Here is a 19,644-nt window from a genome sequence, read left to right on the forward strand (position 1 = left end):
GGTAATTAGTTTTGTGACTAAAAGAGATTAATTAAACTTAAGGGACTGGAATTGTAATTATAAGATAATTGCAATTTGGGCTATGGATTGCCTTATATTAAGGAGTGGACGAATTCTATGGGAAAGCCCATGAGGAAATCGTCCAAGGCCTTAAGGAAAGGAATCTATGGGTTGCTTAGGGCTTAAGCATCCAATTTAGGGTTTCCTTGTTAGATAACCCTAATAGCCTAACTATATATACATCCCTTATGACCCAAAAACGTGGCTAAGCATCCTTCTAGGGTTTCACACGTTTTAGGACAGCCTCCATCCTCTTTCCTCTTCATCCTCTTGCTCTTGGTGTTTGTGAACCATTAAAGGAGTGACATTTGTGACTCTAAGCTTTCTAAAGTCAATACAAGGAGGAATTGGATTGTTATTGCTACATAACAATCAAGGTAATGTCTCAAACCCATTATTATGTTAATATGATTACTTGTATGCTAGAATTAGGGTTTATAGTCTTAGATAACTTGCATGTACAATAGAGAAACCTAGATCCAAGCATTAGGGTTTGTATGAGCACATAGGATGTTCTTATGACCAAAACCCATCAGTGGTATCAGAGCCTTGATTGGTTTCTATTGTATTGATGCTTTGTTTATTTGTTCAAGCTTAAAAATCGAAATTTTGGGTTTTTGGGGGCTGAACTCGCCGAGTCTATAGATGAACTCGCCGAGTCCATGCTGACTCGACGAGTCCATGCCTGACTCGACGAGTCAGTTGGTCAGAAAGAGGGAAAAACGGGATTTCTTGCTGTTTTTGCTTGAGGATACTTGCCTTATCATATTAGATCAATATAAATCCGTTTTTTTGATATATTTGAGTAAATTCTTGATCTAATTGAAGATATTTATCAATTAATAAAATATTTGATTCCTTATGTGATAATTGATTAATTATTTTCATTAAATTAGTAAATTGTTTTGCAAGAAATCATTAAATAAATCAAATATGGATAATTATGTGATTAAATGTTAATTAGGATTATTTGTTATTTGATCCTTATTGTTATGAAAAGTTTCATATTTTCCCCTTTAAGTTTTATAGTTTAAATTTGAACCCAAAAGTTTTGTTATTTTGAAATTTAAATGGTTGAAACCCTAATGTTTTGAAAAAGGTTTCAAAACTTGCCCTCAAGTTTTTGAATTTAAATTTTGATTAATAGTTTAATTTTGATGTATATTTGAATTCTAAACCCTTATGTTTTGAAATGTTTCAAAACTTGCCCTCAAGTTTTGGAATTTAAAAGTTGATTAAAAGTTTATTAGGAATCTTAAATTCTAAGACCCTAGTATTGTTTTGAAAAAGTTCAAATCACACCCTTATGGTTTTATTAATTAATTAAGGAGTATAATTAAAAGAGGTTTAATAAATCCATAATAGTTTTGGTTTACAATTTAATTAAATTAAAGGTATAATTATTAAATTTGACCACTTAGTATTTTAAAAGTGTAAAAAACACCCTATACTATATATAACATTAAAAGTCTAACATTATATATGTATGAGTAAAAGTCAGTCTTACCGTTAGTAGGCCTCATTCACAAAGCTGGTCTATAAGGGGTGTTTAAGGAAATTGCCTATAAAATGGCGATTGAATGGGTATCCACTCTTACCCACCGCACTCTTGACTAGTGGAGGGTCGTTAGCCGAACGGGTATGATAGGAAGAAACCTTCCATTATAAGTATAATGAAATACAAAAGTAACTAAATGTTTTGCAAATTCCCAATCTTAGTTACTTAGGCAAAGTGAATTGATGCGATTCCATGAAATTGCACTTTGTGCCCTTGCAAAGATGTTAGTGGAGCGTGTATGGTTTACCGGCACACTAAATGGTTCTAACCAAAGGTAGTTTGTCATAGTTCGGTGGAGCATGTGTGGTTTACCAGCACATCGAATAGGTGACTGTAACATGTGAGGGCACCATGTAAATTTGCATGGTTATTCACACCCGCTTTGTGATCCTCGGCATCCCAGTCACAAACAAGAGGGGCATATCGAGATTTAAACATGCCATTGAAATGTTCAATGAATCTCAAAGGATCTAGGAGTTTTCATAGATTTAAAACTTAAATTTTTTTTCGTTTTTTTACATGGTGGAAATTAGTGAATCGTCATTCACTTACCTTCAAATGTTCTGCAATTTGGGTTATGGCATCCCTCTCCCGAGTTGTAGAATATTGTGTTGGGTCCTAGCCTTAGTATCTCATTTGGGTGATTTACTAAGGACTTAATCAATCAACTAACTTGAATTTGTTTCTCCCGCTTTGTAGATATCTAAATTTGACAACTATGGTCTTCCCAAATCCCGTGGAACAAGCATTCCACATGAAGATGGTATTCCACGATTCGATCGAGGAACAAGAAATCATGCTTCACTTCCTCCACCTCCTCCAATTGTTATCCCTAACCCACAAGATCGAAGAATTGAAAGGTTCAATATCACTAAAGCCCTATTGGAAATGAAACATGAAGATGGTAAACCCGTGTGTGCCCACGTTCTAGGAATGAAATCACACATTGATAGGTTGATTATGTTGGGTGTGTCATTACCAGATGAGTTGGCTGTGAATTGGGTTTTGCAGTCACTTCCTGAGTCATATAATGAGTTCAAAAGAAAGTATTATATGATGGATCATGACAACAACCTCATTAACCTAACTTACATGCTCATTGCTGCTGAATCAGAAATGATTTGGCGAAGCAATGGAGCGTATTTGTTGGGAAAGTCAACCGACCATGCTTTCGAGGACGTTCTAGGAGAACCGACCTGCATTTGCTGCCAAAAGAAAGGGCGTTGGATACAAGTCTGCCCAAAGAGCCTGAAGAGTCCAGAAGATGGGAGAGTCAAAGTGTATGGCTGCGCTTCAGGTAAAATCCACTATCTAACTCCGTTAAGTTCCTATTCATTGATTCTTAATACATGATGTGATAAGATTGCATTTGAATGTTTTGCATGATCGGTGAAAAGAAAGGAAGTTTGGTGAAAGAGCAAAATGAATCTAATCACAAGGAATGGATCTAGATCGCATGGACTTGAAGATTAGATTTTGAGCTTAGATAGTTATGATAGAGTTGTTAGAAATTTTCCTTTTGAAATACATAGTTTTCAATGGATTTTTCATTGTAAGGACAAATGTTTTCCACTGTTTTTATAAATAAAATAAATTTTCGTATAACTTATTTATTTGTTTATTTCCTTGCAATGAAATCGTTATGAAAATTGGTGTTTGCATATTTCTACAACAAATTGATATGATTCTTATTTATGGTGTTTATGGAAAAGTCAAGAATTTGCCAAATAGGGAGAATTTCTCATCGCCCAAGTTTCAATTGGACAGAAATTTGGAATCATGCAACTTGGTTGCACGAAGAATGAGAAATTTCATATTTGGAAATTAGACTAATTCATTGACAAAGTGTCCAGTGAAGGACTAGAAGATCGAGTACACAAAGTTGTGTGTTGATCAAGTCCACCATAAGAGTAACAAGATATTCGTCATGGTTTACTAAAAGTTTAGTAAATATGATTATACTCATAAGATTAAGTGTAATTCTAAATTGATTGAAAAAGTTTAAATCAATAGCAAAACGAATAAGAAGATATCAAGTAGGCAGAAAGATAAAAGTTTTTCCATTCTAAGAAGAAGGGAGAGTACCTTTTATGCTTTATGATAGGTCTTAATGATTAAGAACCATATCTCAATTGATCCTATAAGTGAGTCTTAGTACAATTGTATATCTAAGAAGAGGAATCAAGAATTGAAGAAATGGTTAAATCAAAAAGTCAATCATACTTCGTTCCAATAACAAATCTTAAAGTTAAAATTGTGGCAATAAGTGACAAGTATTAAGAAAGTTTTTTTAACATTCATCAGATGTGGAAAGTTGTGATGTCTTGGATAAGACAAAGACCAACTAGGACCATTTTACGAAGTGTTATGTTTTGATAAAAACTACACTAACTCTTGAATATTTGGTTGTCAAGAAATGTTTATTGACAAGAGAATCTTATATGTCAAGGAGTCAGTAGGAGTGTTAATGGTCTTGAAAGGTTTCAAGAACAAATCAAAGAAACCTTATCAATCATCACTAGCACACGAGTTGAGGTTTACAACCTATCATGTTGACACTATTTTGTTTTCTATGCCATTCCAATTGAGTTAATTATGCATATGAGTCCTATGAGTTCTCGTTTGAATGCATAAAATGCAAGGACCTTGATCAATGGAAAGTATTTTGATAGGCAAAGGTGAACTGCTTAACTACTTGGAAGACATGGTGGGCAGTTGTGCTACCATAAGGCAAGAAATCAAGATTAAGAAAGTTCGGTCCATATGAGTTTGAATTTGTCGTAAACTTTGGTTTTAACAAATTCACATGGATAGGAACACATACATCGTTTAAATCTAAGTGTCATAAGATTTCCTCCTTCATGAAAATGTTTGTGAGGAAATTCTTTCACTAAGAAAGATTTTAAAAAGATAGTGATTGTAAAATTGCATTCTCAAATTCGATTATGGTTACGGTATCCCTTTCCATGATTTGAGTTGTGAGGTTTGGCAATTAGTCTTAATTGTTTAGACACACATATGAACTATCTAAGGCAAAGGTGTATAAGTTCAAGAAGCTTTGATAAAAGATTATCAAAGCACTAAGTATTAGAAGCATGGACTTAAGAAATTCAATAGGTATTGTTTTTCTGAAAGTTAAGATGTTTATGAATACATGTCGAAGCTAGTGGGAGCATAAGTGTTATGTTTTATAATAATCATCATGATAGTGGGAGCATAAATGTTATGATTGTATGATTATTAAGGAAAGTATTGCAAGTTGGCAATATTAATTATAGAAAACAAGAGTCATTCTTTGCAAAGTTGTAAGGATGGAATAGTTGTTTTGCTATAATCAAGGGAGAGAATATTATGCTTCATTTAAATCTAAAGGCTTAGGTTGTGGAATATTAATAAATTTAGTCAAAAGTACATAGTGTGTTCTTAAAATTTCGATTATGATTACGGCATTCCTCTTCACAACTCGAATTTTGAGAACATAGCAAATAAAACATTATGGCAAAAGATTGATAAAGTATCAAATCTTTATGTAAGACATTTTGCATCGTGTCCCATACGCTTCGGGTATAGGATAGATTGCAAATGCTTTAATATTTGACCATTCTAAAATTTTCCAAATGTCTAGCGCATTTAGAGGGAAAAGGGACTAGAATCGGTTTTGACTAAAATAATTAAACAACTATCAAAGGACAATCCAAAGTTCGCCGAGGATTGATCGCTTGTGAGTAGTTGGAAGTATAGTATTGGAAAATATGGAAATGTTTCCATATTAGATGGACCATATTGACATTATTTTAAATAGATAATATTCTATTGAGAATGAGTTGTCATATAGTAAGTATGGAAAGTTTTCCGTATTGGGAATTGAATATTGAAAATCTATGTCTAGATTAGAAACTTTTATGCAAAAGGATGTTCAAAGGAATGTACCTTGAGTGAGAGACATCATATCTATGGAATTGTATTGTAACAATCTCCGATAGAGGACTTTGTAATTTCATTGGCAATAGTCTTTGTGACTTTGGTGTAGTGATATTACAAAAGGATCGTTGCATAAAATGTTATAATCTAGCATATTCTATAAGTGGCAAGAATTGATATTCTTACATTTATAAAATGGATTAGGAGTTGTGAAATGAGAATGATTGGAAATGTGTTCAATTTGATTTATTTCACAAAGTAAGAACCATAGGTAAACATTGTGTGCATGATAGGAGCATGGGAAAAGTGTAGTAATAATTCAAGTAAGAAGTTGATTACACGAAACGACAAATAATGAGTAATCGATATGGTGATAAATAAAAGGTGTTTCATTTATACTCAAAGGTTTGAGGCCATATGGGATTAGTATTATTCTTGTGTTTCACTTCGCATGTTTTGAATTCCTGAATAATTTAATTGGTTGAGAACAGTCAAATTATTCGAACGAGCCACAGTCGTTCATATGGTGGAAGTAGATATGAAATGAAGACTGTCGTGAATTGGTGTGTGGATTGTATAAAAGGGTATTAGACATAAGCAAATGTTTGCTGCAACGTTCATGAGTGATTATGAATAAGATTTGAGCATTGGATCAAACCCACGCTCACTTGGATCACTCCATGGATTGTATCACGAGTGATTGGCGAGATGATAACATCTTATATTCTTGAAACCGAGATGTGTGAGTTGTATCTTGCTAATCGGTTGCACATTGATAATATGAAAACGCACTAGTAACTTGGTGTCATAAAACATATTGTTGTGTGTGATTCGGTAAGTGAGTGCAAGCGAGCATTGAATCAAAGTTTATCCGTTCCTTTTATCCCAAGTAGGATAAAAGCAATACCTTTGGGCCCCTCGATGATTTAGTAATGACAAACGTAAATGCTCGGCCGGGCTAGGCCTAATTTGATTTGTTCAATTAGTCAGTCGTCATAAATCGGAAGTCGAGAAATAGTACATAAAGAATGATTTAAAATCATATCTCATACGATATCTAGAATGGAGGAATATATGATCCCTTATCTAAAGGACACGCATATTTGATAGGATCAGAGTTGACAGCGGCTTTGGAAAGCTACGATTGCAGATCAGGATCTTAAGTCATACACATAATAGTTATTAGACTTATCCAAGTGGGAGACTGTTGGATTAGTTTCTAAGTCCATAACTATTTTGGTATGTACTTGACCCGGTGGTGCATGGTCCTTTTGGGTTGCCTTCACCAAAGCAACTTGATAGAATGAATTATGGAGATAAAGGATTAAATATGATTTATTAATATATTATGAGAATAATATATTAAAGGAGAAATCATATTGTTTAAATTAATATCAGTCAAGAATTAATTGGTAATTAGTTTTGTGACTAAAAGAGATTAATTAAACTTAAGGGACTGGAATTGTAATTATAAGATAATTGCAATTTGGGCTATGGATTGCCTTATATTAAGGAGTGGACGAATTCTATGGGAAAGCCCATGAGGAAATCGTCCAAGGCCTTAAGGAAAGGAATCTATGGGTTGCTTAGGGCTTAAGCATCCAATTTAGGGTTTCCTTGTTAGATAACCCTAATAGCCTAACTATATATACATCCCTTATGACCCAAAAATGTGGCTAAGCATCCTTCTAGGGTTTCACACGTTTTAGGGCAGCCTCCATCCTCTCTCCTCTTCATCCTCTTGCTCTTGGTGTTTGTGAACCATTAGAGGAGTGACATTTGTGACTCTAAGCTTTCTAAAGTCAATACAAGGAGGAATTGGATTGTTATTGCTACATAACAATCAAGGTAAATGTCTCAAACCCATTATTATGTTAATATGATTACTTGTATGCTAGAATTAGGGTTTATAGTCTTGGATAACTTGCATTTACAATAGAGAAACCTAGATCCAAGCATTAGGGTTTGTATGAGCACATAGGATGTTCTTATGACCAAAACCCATCAACCCCTACTCTGCTACTATTGAGATATGGAGCCCCGTCCACACTCAACTAGTGATGAGATACGGGCCCGCGCCCACACTCATCCCCCGTACCAGGCACATACAAGTATAACAAAGACAACAAGTATAACTAAATATATACTACTGCTTCGGGTACCACCCGACATCGAACCGTGGCTCGAAAACAGACATATAATATTTCCTCGGGCCTCGCCCATCATCATACCGAAATCCGGAACATATATAATGCATCGGTTAACCCCAAAATTGGATTTAAATCCGGTATACACTAACATACATAAACGGGTCGGCATTGGTGCCTTAAACTTGTTCCTACTGGAGAGAACTCACCTCGCAAAGCTGGCTGTAGAATCCTGCATATAACTCCTCGCTGCTAGCTGGCAAATCCTCGAACTGATGACACTTATACCAAAATACCTTCCAAAAGTCAAACTAAGTCAACCATGGCCAAAATCAAAGTCAACGGTCAAAGTCAACACTCTGAATTGACCAAACTCGCCGAGTTGCTCCTTCAACTCGCCGAGTCCAATAAGTTAAAATCCTAAAATCGTGATTTAACTCGTCGAGTCAAACCCTGACTCGTTGAGTTCACAGGCTACCCATGGCCACGAATTATCGAATCAACTCGTCGAGTCAGCCCTCAGACTCGCCGAGTTCCAACATGAACCGGAAACAGGACAACTCACTTAGACTTGTCGAGCCCCTATATGGACTCGCAGAGTCCCTCAGTCTGAGTGGCCATCTTAACAGATTAAGCCCTTACACTTCAGATCCAAACCCCAAACTTTGTCTACATGCTGGAAATGACCTCATGAGGGTAAAGTTTCCAACTTTACCCACTCCTAATCCTTCTTAATGGGTTAAGCTAAAACCCTAGTTCCTTAAGACATAACTCTATGTCCAAAAACCCTTATTACTCCAATCCAATGCATAACAACATAAATCTAGGCCTTACACACCAGAAGGACACATAAAGTCTCTACACTTTCTTCCATGCATGGCCTTTTAAGGCTTTAAAGGCCATAACAACTCCTCAAAGCTTGCATGAGGGTTTCCAATGGCATAAAGCTTGCAACTTTATGCCTTAACCATTCTTAGGGATTCCATATCTGAAAGGATCTTTGCTTGGGACGTCCTTGTCCCATAGATCAAGCTCCATGGACCAAAACTCTCATAAAGTGGACATAAAGAGATCTAAGAAGCTATAAGCCAAGATGAAGACTTGATTACCAGAAAATGATGGAAATGATATGGTGTTGCTGGATCTATAAGCTTCTCCTTGAACCTTCAATCCCATTCTTCTTCTTCTAGCCTCCAAGAACACACCAAACACTCAAGAATGGTTCACACACTCACAAAATGCACTAGGGTTTCGTGGGTCAAGTTCTGGACAATGGGGGCTGGGAATGGAACCAAGAGGAGGAGAATAAGATGCTTAAATAGGGTACCAAGTCCCGAATTTAGGGTTTCCCAAACCCTGACCAACTCGCTGAGTCGGTCCCCCGACTCGTCAAGTAGGTCACTTAACCCGCGACCCGAGATACGCTCCTGTTCGTCGAGTCATCCCACCTACTCGACAAGTCGCCTTCGGATTTTGAGGTTTTCCTTTCCTTTTTAGGTCTTCTGAATTCGGGGTGTTACATTAATTACTATCCTATCAACCACATGAGATTAATCTTCCAAATTAGCTAAAAAAATTATGAAAGTATTACATTTAATATAAAGATTTCGTGCACATATATGTTTCTTTTCTGTGGTAACCTAGGGCCATGTATAAGGAATTGGACCCTAATTTACTGATTTTCATCCTCTTTTTCTCAAATTCTTCATTTGAAGATGTTTATTCATCATCCCGTGATAATATTTCAAGCAATTCCATATCTCCATGTATCAAGTCATTAAAAAAGGATCCCATAGTGTCTTGTCCATTGAAGAAGCTTCATACTAATCTTCATTGGCATCTAAAGACAACCTAGAAATATCGTACTCATCATGTGTTCCATTAAAACTCTCCATATCAACTACATCTTCGGTATTTGAAGTTGAAGCCATATTTGTTAGTTAAAGCCAACAAACCTGGACTAGATTTCAATAAACAAAAAAATAAGAACGCAACATACAACAAATTAATGATACATGCTAACTATATTACAAAAGGCAAGGAACCTGAATTTGAATTCGATTTCAAGTTGACGTAGTGTTGACACTGATGTTACCGTCGAATTCCACCAAACTTTCCCCAATCATGTTTTTTTTTACAAAATCAAATTTATTGTAGGTTAAAGGAGGAGTCGATTTACGGAAGGGTAATCCACTTCAACTTGTAAGAACATGTAACCTAGGGTTACCAGATAAATTAAATGTTAATATGTTAAAAAAATAAAAAGGTTTTTTTTTTTAAGCATATGAGGAATGAGGATGATGCATGAGTCTTTAATTATGTGGTTTTACCTTTAAGCAATCCAAACACCCCTAAATGGCTTCTAACTTATTAAAGGTGAAATTACATTAATACCCCCAAAACCTAAACCTCGTTGAGAGCTCCCTCGTTCGAAGCAGCCTCCACAGTTGCAATTTCTCTCCCACCTTCACCACCGGTCACCGGCGCCACCAGCTACAATCTTGCCTTCTCTGGTCTCCTGGTAAATGACTTTCTTTTTTCTGGTTCGTTAGAAGTGTATGCTTGTCTGATTCGATGAAGCAGTTGCAATTAGTTGTTCGGTTAGTGTCTAATTAGTGTTTGAAGCACATCATTTAATCTGAATCCTGACTGAATTCCTGTTTGGTTCGGTATCTATTTCTTGTCCGGATTTTTGTCAAGGTCGATGTAGGGCTTGTTGTTACAAGTGTATGGTTATGCATGATTTCTGTGTTAATATTGTGTAAAATCTATATGTTTTATGTTGTTCATTATGTACAATCCGTGAAATCCGAAATCCTTATGCTTGACTTATATTGAAAATGTGATTTTTTGGCATTGTTGATTTGATCTTAGACAGAGAGAATCTGAGGCACGCACTAGGGTTTCTGAGCTAATCGTCTCCAATGGTGGCAACAGCGATTATCCTCCATTTCCGTCCGCTCAGACACCGACATCTACTCCTCCTCCAAAATGCTACTTCCTCCCTCCGCTTTTCATCATCCTCATCTTCCAATTCCGATGACAATGGAACCTCACAATCACAATCACAACCCCAATCTTCTTCTTCTTCATCCTCTGATTATTTCAGTGATGTGAAAGCCAGTCTAAAACAAACACCTCAACAGCCTCGCAGGTCGTCTTCCTTTAGCTCTAATCCAAGTCCCCGTGGTGAGTTGACTCAAAAGCTCTCTTCCATGGAAGACATTCGAAAAAGCCTCTCGGGGTATACTCGCGTCCAACCACCACCACCACCACAGTCACATCAACCAGTTATCTCATTCCAGGAGCTCTACAAACGAAGTGTAATGCCAAAAGCTGATCAACAATCTGGCGCCAAAACCGCTCCATCTCTAGACTCAATCCGCATGAGTTTAAATCACGTGCCACCACAATCACAACAACCAAGGTCACCTCTTGATGGAATTAGTCAGAGTCTGAAATACAAGATTCCTTCTACTAAGGATGTGGTGTCGGATGAGACTAAAGCAGAGTTTGTGAGGATGTACAGCTATGGAGAAATGGGGGAGAAGTTGAGGAAGCTGAGGCCAGTGAACAAGACCACCAAATTTTCATTAGGAGAGTTAAGCGAGAGGCTGAAAACGCTGAGAGAAATTGAGGAAAAGGAAATCGAAAGCACCAATGGTTTGAAGTATATGCACCTCAGGGAGAGCCTTAAAAAGTTGCAGGATGATGGGATAACCAAAAAGAATGCAGGTATTTCACTTTGTTGGTCTGAATAGTTGAAATTTGGTATCAAATGATGTGTTCTTGTTTCATTTGCTTGCAGCTCAAAGAGCTAATATATTGGGTCAGCTTGGAGGAACTCCTAGCTTTATGTCATCTCCCCCAAAGGAAGTCTTGGTTGAAAAGGCAAGTGTTTCAATATTTTGGTTAATTTCAGCTCTTCTTACTTAAAGCCCATCAAACTCTCAATTTTCCTCTTCTTGAACAATGATTATGAAGAGTTAGAATGTTCTTTTTATACAAAGAAAGAATCTGTGGTAATGCAAGTTTGATGGAATACAACATAGATTTTAGTATTAGATGGGAAAGATCCTTATGATTTTAGGTTCCCCTCTAATTGTAAAATTTTGGTGACTCAAACTTTGCATTCTTTTTTTTTTTGGTGGATAGTATTTCCATCCAGATCATATGTCATCTGCAGAGAAACAGAAGATTGAGCTTAAAAATGTAAGGGACAAGTTTAAAATTTCTGAATCGGATTGTGGATCAGCTCGTGTTCAAGGTATGTAACAGTCCAAAAGTATTTTCTTCATTCTTCAATTGATCATCATCATTTTTCCTTCATATGTTATTTGTTCTGTTTAGAAAAATAAAAAATGCATCATTTTTCCTCTGATTAATAACAATTTTCAAGAGTGATTATTGTGTTTTACATACATGAAAATATACTAGATTGAAGTTGTTAGTGGTTGCAAGTTTATTGAGTTTTTGAGCATATTTTTTCTTTCAGTGGCACAGCTAACTACAAAGATCAAGCACCTTGCTACAGTGCTACACAAAAAGGTAATTTAGATGTTATTTATTAATAGTATACTTATACTTAGGGCTGTTTTAATATGATATTAAAAAAAAAAATGATGCAGGATAAGCACTCTAGAAAGGGTCTTCAAGCAATGGTACAGAAGAGGAAGAAGTTGTTGAAGTACCTTCGAAGAACTGACTGGGATTCTTATTGCTTTTGTCTCTCAGAACTTGGTCTCAGGGACTCTGCAGATTACAAACTTTAGATTTACTTACTTGCCATTTATTTAACTGCTTTTTCCTTTACTTATATTTTTGCTATTTTAGACTTGTAAACCCCATCAAATTTGATCAAATAAGAAAGAATATGAGTTTTGTAGCGGAATATTATGGCATTTTGAAAAGAAAAAAAAAACATTTACGAATACAATGGGGGTTTGTTACTCTTTGGTCCCAAAAACTTTTCTTGCAATTGTGCTTCATATTTTAGGTTTTTATAACATGAAATGACTACTTTTGGTCCTTTGTGGGAAAATTATTTTGGGAACAAACCGCATCTAAGGCTTAAAAAAGCAACACATAATAGATGGATATAGTTCCCAAAATAGATTTCGCAAGAGTTAATCTACCACCAATAAAGATTAAAGAGCATCTTTACCTTTGAAGATGCCAATTTTTTCTTGACCCTATCAACAACTTTAGACCAATTAGTCACACAAGACATCTTCAAACCAATAGGGAGACCCAAATAAACAAAATGTAGCCACAGCTCCACGACCTCTATGTATGGCTAAATTAGCAACATCAGCCAAATAGAGTGTTTTGCATGTGTCTGTTTTAGTAAGAGTAAGAAAAAAGCTTGGAAAGTGTAATTGCTTTAACAATGGGACAAAGTGCCTTCAGCAATTCATCTTTACAAAAAATGTTAGATTTTTGAAAATTAATATTCAACCCCGACACTAAATGAAACATTTCAAAATTGCCCCCAAGTTTTTGGTGTTGTCTTCACTCTGCTCCCCTATGAAAAGAGCATCATTTGCAAAAAAAAAGATGAGACATGGCCAAATCACCACTCCCAATTTTTGTTGGAATGAACAACCCTTTAGAAACTACATCTTCAATCGCTACATAGAGGTCTTCCATAGCAATAGCAATGATGAAAAGAAACAGGGACAACATATTAGCTTATCGAAGACCGCGATGGAGTTGGAATTCTTCAGTCGGGCTACCATTATTAAGCACAGACGAACAAGAGGAAGTCAAACACGCTTTAATCGTAGAGATCTATCTATGTCCAAACCCTATCAATTCGATAATCTTTGGTAAAATATTAAATAATCCCAACATATAGATTCAATCGTCTTTTCAAATTCTACTTTGCAAATCAAGTGTTTTTTTTATACTACTCTATGATCTCATTCACCATCAACGGACCATCTAAAATTTGTCTGCCTTTAATAAAAACAGAATACTTGCATCAAAATTTTGTTATATTCATCACTCACTCAAGGATCAAAAATGTAATTTACGCTTATTTTTTTTATGTTATTGTGTGATTTTACTTCTACAAATTGCGGACTTATATAAAATGTTGGTGTTTAAGTTTTTGTGAATGTTGTAAGTTTTGCAGTTCCTTAATGAAGATTAGTCATATGACCCTTGGTAGTTATGGAAAGCCTTTTTACATTTGATCCTTCAATTTATAGGTGTCAATTGATGACACGACACGATAAAAATACACGATATGAAACGAAATTAGAATGAAACTGGAATTTGAATTCATGTTCGTGTCAAGTGTAAAAACCACGACATCGCGTGTTCGTGTTCAAAATTCAACAAGAAATTGATACGATTTAGAATTCATCTGTTGTGTTTTTCGTGTTAGGTATGATTAAGTATTAATTAAATAACCTAATTATAATTTTATTTTATCTTTGTTGTTTTTGTTGTTTTTTAATCGGTTCATTTTCATGTTAGTTAAAAATAACACAACATCATATCGTGTTTTGTTCATATTATATAAAACATTATCGTGTCATGACATGTCAAATAAAAACAAAAACACGACATGATGGCCCGATTTGGCATCCCTACTTCAATTCCAATGAATTATGTATTCAAAGGATATGAGGAGAAAGTAGTCATTATGGAGGGCATTAATAGCCTGATTTCTGATTCCAAAACCAAAGTAATTCTTGTCAAAAGACACTAGAAAGAGATTGTTATCAAGGAGTTGGATGCAGGCAATTGTCCCCATGACGAGGTACCAGAAGAAGTCAACTCTATTATGCGGGAATGGGTCGTCAATGTTGAAAACAGACGTCAGATCTTGGATCAAAAAGTCAAAAAAAGATAGCATCACATCAAACCTAGTTTGTCTATATGTCAAATTTAGAAGCATGAATGATACATAAAATTTGGAAATAACACATACATACAAATATATTGATATGTTAGTCTTTCATAAAAATAATATAGCAAAAAAATAATAATAAGTTTTTTGTTGCATTTCATGATGATAGCAATATGTTGTATAACTAACCTAAAATAGTCTTTATGCATCACAAGATTAATTCAAACAAATAAAAGGTCAATTGCTAATTTACTTGAGATACAACAACACAGAATTGGTCATTGGTCGCACCAGACCTGCTTAATTTCCTTCTCTGGCAAAACAACAGAGGGTTGGGGGTGGGGTGAGGGGCAAAACTGCAATTTTTTATTCATCTTCTTAAGTTCAATTCGTTACATAGGCTTGTAATGTCTGGAATTATAGCTCCTCCATGTCCATAATTTTGGTAGCTCCTTGTAATCCCATCACCAGCAAGATGATTGAGTAAGTGTGCAGGCTCTTTAGCTCCACCATGTTGCAGTAACTTTGTTCTAATAGCAGCACCAGTCTCTAATGACAATGGATCCTCCTTGCATACTCTTTCCCATATGGTTGATGCAAAACACTTTGCATACAAGTAGCTATAATAACCTACAATACATTTCATTTTTTTTCAAGTCAAAACTGGACAGATTTAAATAACACAACTTTTTTTTTTTTAACAGGAAACGTATTTACCTGCACCATAATATAGTAAGTGACTGAATCGCGTTTGCCAATGTGTGCCCTTGACGTGTTCCCAATTCGTATGCTGTTTTCTCAAATCTGCAACAATTGAGGTGGAATCGATCATCCGCAATGTCGGATCACCATACAGTGTTTGATCAACCAATGCATAATATATCTGAACAACAAGTAAGTGCAAGCATCAATCATGAATCATGAATCATCATCTTCAAATTGGGAATTTGTGGTTGATATAGAAATTAGAAATGCAAGGTTTCATTTCTCAAATCCGACCTGTTGCTGCAATTCCATTCCAGAGAACATTTTTCTGGCTCCCACCATCGACTCCACAAGTTTCTCGGGAATGGAATCCCCAGTGGAATAATGTCTGGCAAATTTCTTCAAGACTCGATAATCCCACGCATAGTATCTAAAAGGGAAACATAAAACTAATCAATCAAATCCTTAAAGTTAAATATAATATTAGTTACTTGTATAGCTTTTATAGTTTATACTCACTCAAAAAGGTTGGAAGGTGTTTCGGCCATATCAAAAGCCACTCTAGTACCTGAAAAATGTTGATAATCCTGCAAATATTTTTATACAATTAAAATAGTACCAAAGATTGATTAATTCAATTAAGTCTTTAAAAAATGGTGCAACACTTACTGTTCGTGAAAGCAAGGAATGAAGAGCATGTCCAAATTCATGGAAAAGGGTATCCACATCAGAGTGGTTGAGCCTCACTATTGATGAATTATGGGGCTTTGAGAAGTTGCAAACAAGGGCAATCACCTTCACAATAATAATCAACAAAAACATTTCATCACTTTTTTTATATTCTTTGTAATGGAATACAATAATAATTCCTGCAATTTGCCCTTGATGAACAAAACAAAATATAATATCAATAACAACTTACTGGCAGCTGGTATTCTGTTTTGGAAACTCTACGCCCTCCTCTTATGGCAAAATGAGCACAACCAGGATACTTCCCCTGTCTACAATTTAAATCAAGGTATAGATACCCCAAATCCCCCTGAAATACATTTAATAACAAAATAAACAACAGTAAACTACTTTTTTGGTCCCCTCATTTTTGCAATTTTGGTCCTTTGAGGTTTTTGGTATCTGTTTCAAGAAAATGACTTTATTTTTGGGGCCAAAGTTAAAAACAATCAGGTATTACTTGGAACAAGGACCAAAAAAGTTATAAGAACCTCAAAGGATGACAAAAACTGCAAGAGAAAACTTTTGGGACCAAAATTGCAAGAATAAGCTATGTTCAGGGACCAAAACTGTAATTTACTCGATAAAACAAAATTGGGAATTTTCATAGAAATGGATATGTACCTCATCAGGATGATGAAGGGCCATTTTCATCACATCTGGATGCCATGATTCACCGGGTGCAAGAGGACAACTTAGGAATTTCATTCCAAACAAGGATTCAACCAGAATCTTAAGACCCTCAAGACATTGTGTCAAAGAAAAATATGAAGCCACAACCTAAATTTACATCATATGAAAATCTATATTTAAAGATAGCACAGAAAATTCATTAAGGGGTTGTTTCTTTTTGACTTAGCTCATGTAGTGATTTAATCCATTAATCTGAACGGCTATACATGGTTGTTTCTGTTTGATATAATCTAGAAAGAATGACTTAATGGGCTAAAGGGCTGTTTGATAAAACTGAACCATTTTCTGCTGAATGATTCCAACCTCTTAATGGTTCAGAGAAAAGAAAGAAACAGCCCCTAACAACATTACAAATATCAATACATAACATACCGAAAAGTCCAAGTTGTAAGCAGCTGATTTCATTGACCGTGTAAAATATGCTTCATCCCATGGCTCTAATCCTATATCTTGTTGACCATATTTTTCTCTTTTGAAGTTACAAATTGACTCAAACTCCTATGATATCCAACCAAAAATTAGAAAGTATCAAATGTCGGACAAAATGATGATGTATTAAAAGAACATTCTAGAAGATATTACCTCAACTGCTTTCGGCTGTACAGTTTTACTAAGCTCAACTAAAAAAGAAGATACAACATCTGGAGATGAAGCCATATTTGAATTCATAGCATATTCAGCATATGATTTATACCCCATTATCTGCATGTATACATAAGAAACAAAATTAAAAACATTTAATACACATATTAAATATACAAATGAAAAAAACTATCCTAAAAAACACAAGTAACCATAACAACCTGAGAAATTTCATGACGTGCAGCAATTAGGTTATCAAGAACTCCAAGATTTGCGCGTGGCACGGAATTACTTTTAATATATGTCATTTTCCTAACCTGAATGAAAAATAAATATATAAAAATGAAAAACAAAACTGTTACATAAAAATAGCCAACCATGACATTTTGATTTGAAAGTAGAGAGTAGTAATATTGAACCTCATCATCATATGCCCATTGCAAAACAGCTGACACAGTGCTTGGTTCTGTTACTATTCGGAATCCTTTTTCTCTGATGTTGACTTTTTGACCTGGTGAAGTTGACCGATTAACAGGCTTACCAAGATGGTGTAAGTTCTTTGGTATACGTGATGCTGGATATATATCCACATGACCTGGATCCTTGGCTATATTTTCATTATACCTGACAAAAAATTATATGTGGTTCATTAGAATATAAAGGTATATAATCATATAAATCACATTTACTAACTGTGCACAGCATCTGGCGATTTCAATATTGAGTTGACTCACTCGATCTTTCTTTTCTGTGAAGTTGAGTCATATATCAATATGTAGTTAGAGAATACACTTACTAAGAATAGTAGTACTTATACAAAATAGTGAAGAAAATAACCTGCAGATAGATGAATTCCACCCTTTTCAAAATCAATGCGAAGATCATGTGCAACTCTTTTAGCTTCATTGCTTGTTAGAGTCTGATCTTGATCAGCTTTCAGCACCGCATTGTATAGAGTAAGATTTGTATTTAGATACTGTGTGCCAATGATCATGAACACCATAATCATCATTGCAAGTGGTCAGTAATTTGAATGATATGACATCAAATAGAATTGAAATAAAGTTATGATCTTGTAAATCGAGCTAAACCAATTATGTAACTTGTCACCTCACATGTAGATATTCGTTAATCCTCATTGATGCCTTCATTGCCTCATCAACAAAATCCCTGTAGTATAACTCAGATATCATCAAGAGCAAAGAGAAAAAACAACGAATCCAACATGTAGTCAGATTAATGGAAAGGAAAAAAAACCTGTCAGGATGTGTGTGTCTGCAAAGTTCTGCAGAATCCACCACTTGGCATACCTGAAACGTTCGAACATTAGCTTTCTGGAATATGCGAAGGACATGAAAATTCTCAAAATCCTTACGGTGTTTGATATTTCATCCATGGCGTTAATAATTTCAGCAGATGAAGGCATTCGAGAAATGTAGCCAACAAGTTCATTAGACCTGTCAAGGAAAACAGAAACAAAAAATAACATACAATATCTTGCATAATCGTAATTCATTGTGTATTTTTGTAAAATTCATTACGTTTACAGCATTTTAAGTGATGAGAAGCTATTGAATTCACTCTACTTTTACCTTTCAATGGCTTCATCTACAAAACGCTGAAAGCCCTTGGGGGTTTTCAGAAGATTGCATCCATATAAACCAGTCTCCTCCATGCGATGCGTCGCATGTGCAAAAAAGTGACGTTTTCCGGAGTTGGAACGGAGGCTTGACGCCGCTCTGCGGACTAGAGAGGTCATCATACGCCTCTGGTAGCGGCGGTAGCCCCGCCGTGGTAACCTGAAGGCTTGGTTATTATGGAAGGTCCGAATACAAACCGGCCAGAAGATCCGAGAAAAAACTAAAATTAATGGGTATGATTTTTTTAGACGGATGGACAATGAAATTTTATAATGTGAGTTTAAGCAATGCTTTAAAATTGTTTTTAGTTAAACCGGTACTAAAGTAGTTTTTTGGTTTAATTAGTTCGACTATTGATTTATATTTGCCATCATTTGTGTCGGTTTTGGAGTTGTGTACATTAACGATTATCTCATCGGTTAATTTATTGGGCCGAGTTAAATTTAACTATTCAAGTTCAATAAAACGGTTCAAACATTTATTTTTATCGGTTCTATAACACCAGTTCAAACTGTTTTTTTTTTTATAAAACTTTCAGATTCGATCCGGTTTATAAATTAACATTAAATTAGTCATTGTTAAACCGCTCTCGTCCTCGGTTCTCAATCTGACTAGTTCAACTGCTGGTTCGAACCAATTTTTAAAACATTGGGTTAAATATTTATTTGTGCGTGCGTGTGGTCGCCACAACAATTGAGAAAAACCAATCATGTTTCTTTTCCTCTCCTCTAAACCATTATCTTCTCTCTT

General features: G+C 35.3%; 2 protein-coding genes across 3 annotated transcripts; one reads left to right on the forward strand and one right to left on the reverse strand.

Moving 5' to 3' along the window:
* Positions 1-10,066: 10,066 nt before the first annotated feature.
* On the forward strand, positions 10,067-12,635 carry LOC145012669 (uncharacterized). Of its 2 annotated transcripts, none has more exons than XM_078971469.1 (6): positions 10,067-10,207; positions 10,561-11,421; positions 11,495-11,577; positions 11,842-11,953; positions 12,182-12,234; positions 12,315-12,635. In XM_078971469.1, the coding sequence occupies exons 2-6, from the start codon at positions 10,611-10,613 to the stop codon at positions 12,456-12,458; spliced, it is 1,203 nt and encodes a 400-aa protein (XP_078827595.1). In that variant the 5' UTR covers positions 10,067-10,207; positions 10,561-10,610; the 3' UTR covers positions 12,459-12,635. The 2 variants fall into 2 exon arrangements, with proteins under 2 accessions (XP_078827595.1, XP_078827596.1); XM_078971470.1 differs by having other exon boundaries at positions 10,077-10,207; positions 10,565-11,421.
* A 2,000-nt stretch (positions 12,636-14,635) lies between these two features.
* Positions 14,636-19,126, reverse strand: LOC145012178 (Zincin-like metalloproteases family protein). Its single transcript, XM_078970964.1, has 17 exons — positions 18,847-19,126; positions 18,630-18,711; positions 18,512-18,564; positions 18,370-18,424; positions 18,092-18,230; positions 17,948-18,002; positions 17,674-17,878; positions 17,476-17,571; positions 17,255-17,374; positions 17,045-17,170; positions 16,604-16,759; positions 16,173-16,289; positions 15,920-16,045; positions 15,770-15,837; positions 15,545-15,680; positions 15,263-15,428; positions 14,636-15,175 (listed from the first exon to the last, which is right to left on the reverse strand). Exons 1-17 carry the CDS (start codon positions 19,014-19,016, stop codon positions 14,916-14,918), a joined length of 2,130 nt encoding a protein of 709 aa, XP_078827090.1. The 5' UTR covers positions 19,017-19,126; the 3' UTR covers positions 14,636-14,915.
* Between the last annotated feature and the right edge of the window lie 518 nt (positions 19,127-19,644).

The sequence above is a fragment of the Lactuca saligna genome, chromosome 8 (genome assembly GCF_052625555.1).
Source record: "Lactuca saligna cultivar CGN05327 chromosome 8, ASM5262555v1, whole genome shotgun sequence".
In the NCBI taxonomy this organism is placed as follows: Eukaryota; Viridiplantae; Streptophyta; class Magnoliopsida; order Asterales; family Asteraceae; genus Lactuca; species Lactuca saligna.

Bases quoted from the DNA above. Each gene is read 5' to 3' on its own strand.
- LOC145012669 (XM_078971469.1), top strand. From the start codon at position 10,611: ATGGTGGCAACAGCGATTATCCTCCATTTCCGTCCGCTCAGACACCGA. The intron at 11,578-11,841 runs GCAAGTGTTTCA...TTTGGTGGATAG, and splicing joins AGGAAGTCTTGGTTGAAAAG to TATTTCCATCCAGATCATAT. The intron at 11,954-12,181 runs GTATGTAACAGT...TTTTTCTTTCAG, and splicing joins TGGATCAGCTCGTGTTCAAG to TGGCACAGCTAACTACAAAG.
- LOC145012178 (XM_078970964.1), bottom strand. From the start codon at position 19,016: ATGATGACCTCTCTAGTCCGCAGAGCGGCGTCAAGCCTCCGTTCCAAC. The intron at 18,231-18,369 runs GTGAGGTGACAA...ATTGGCACACAG, and splicing joins GGATTAACGAATATCTACAT to TATCTAAATACAAATCTTAC. The intron at 15,429-15,544 runs GTCGGATTTGAG...CTTGTTGTTCAG, and splicing joins GAATGGAATTGCAGCAACAG to ATATATTATGCATTGGTTGA.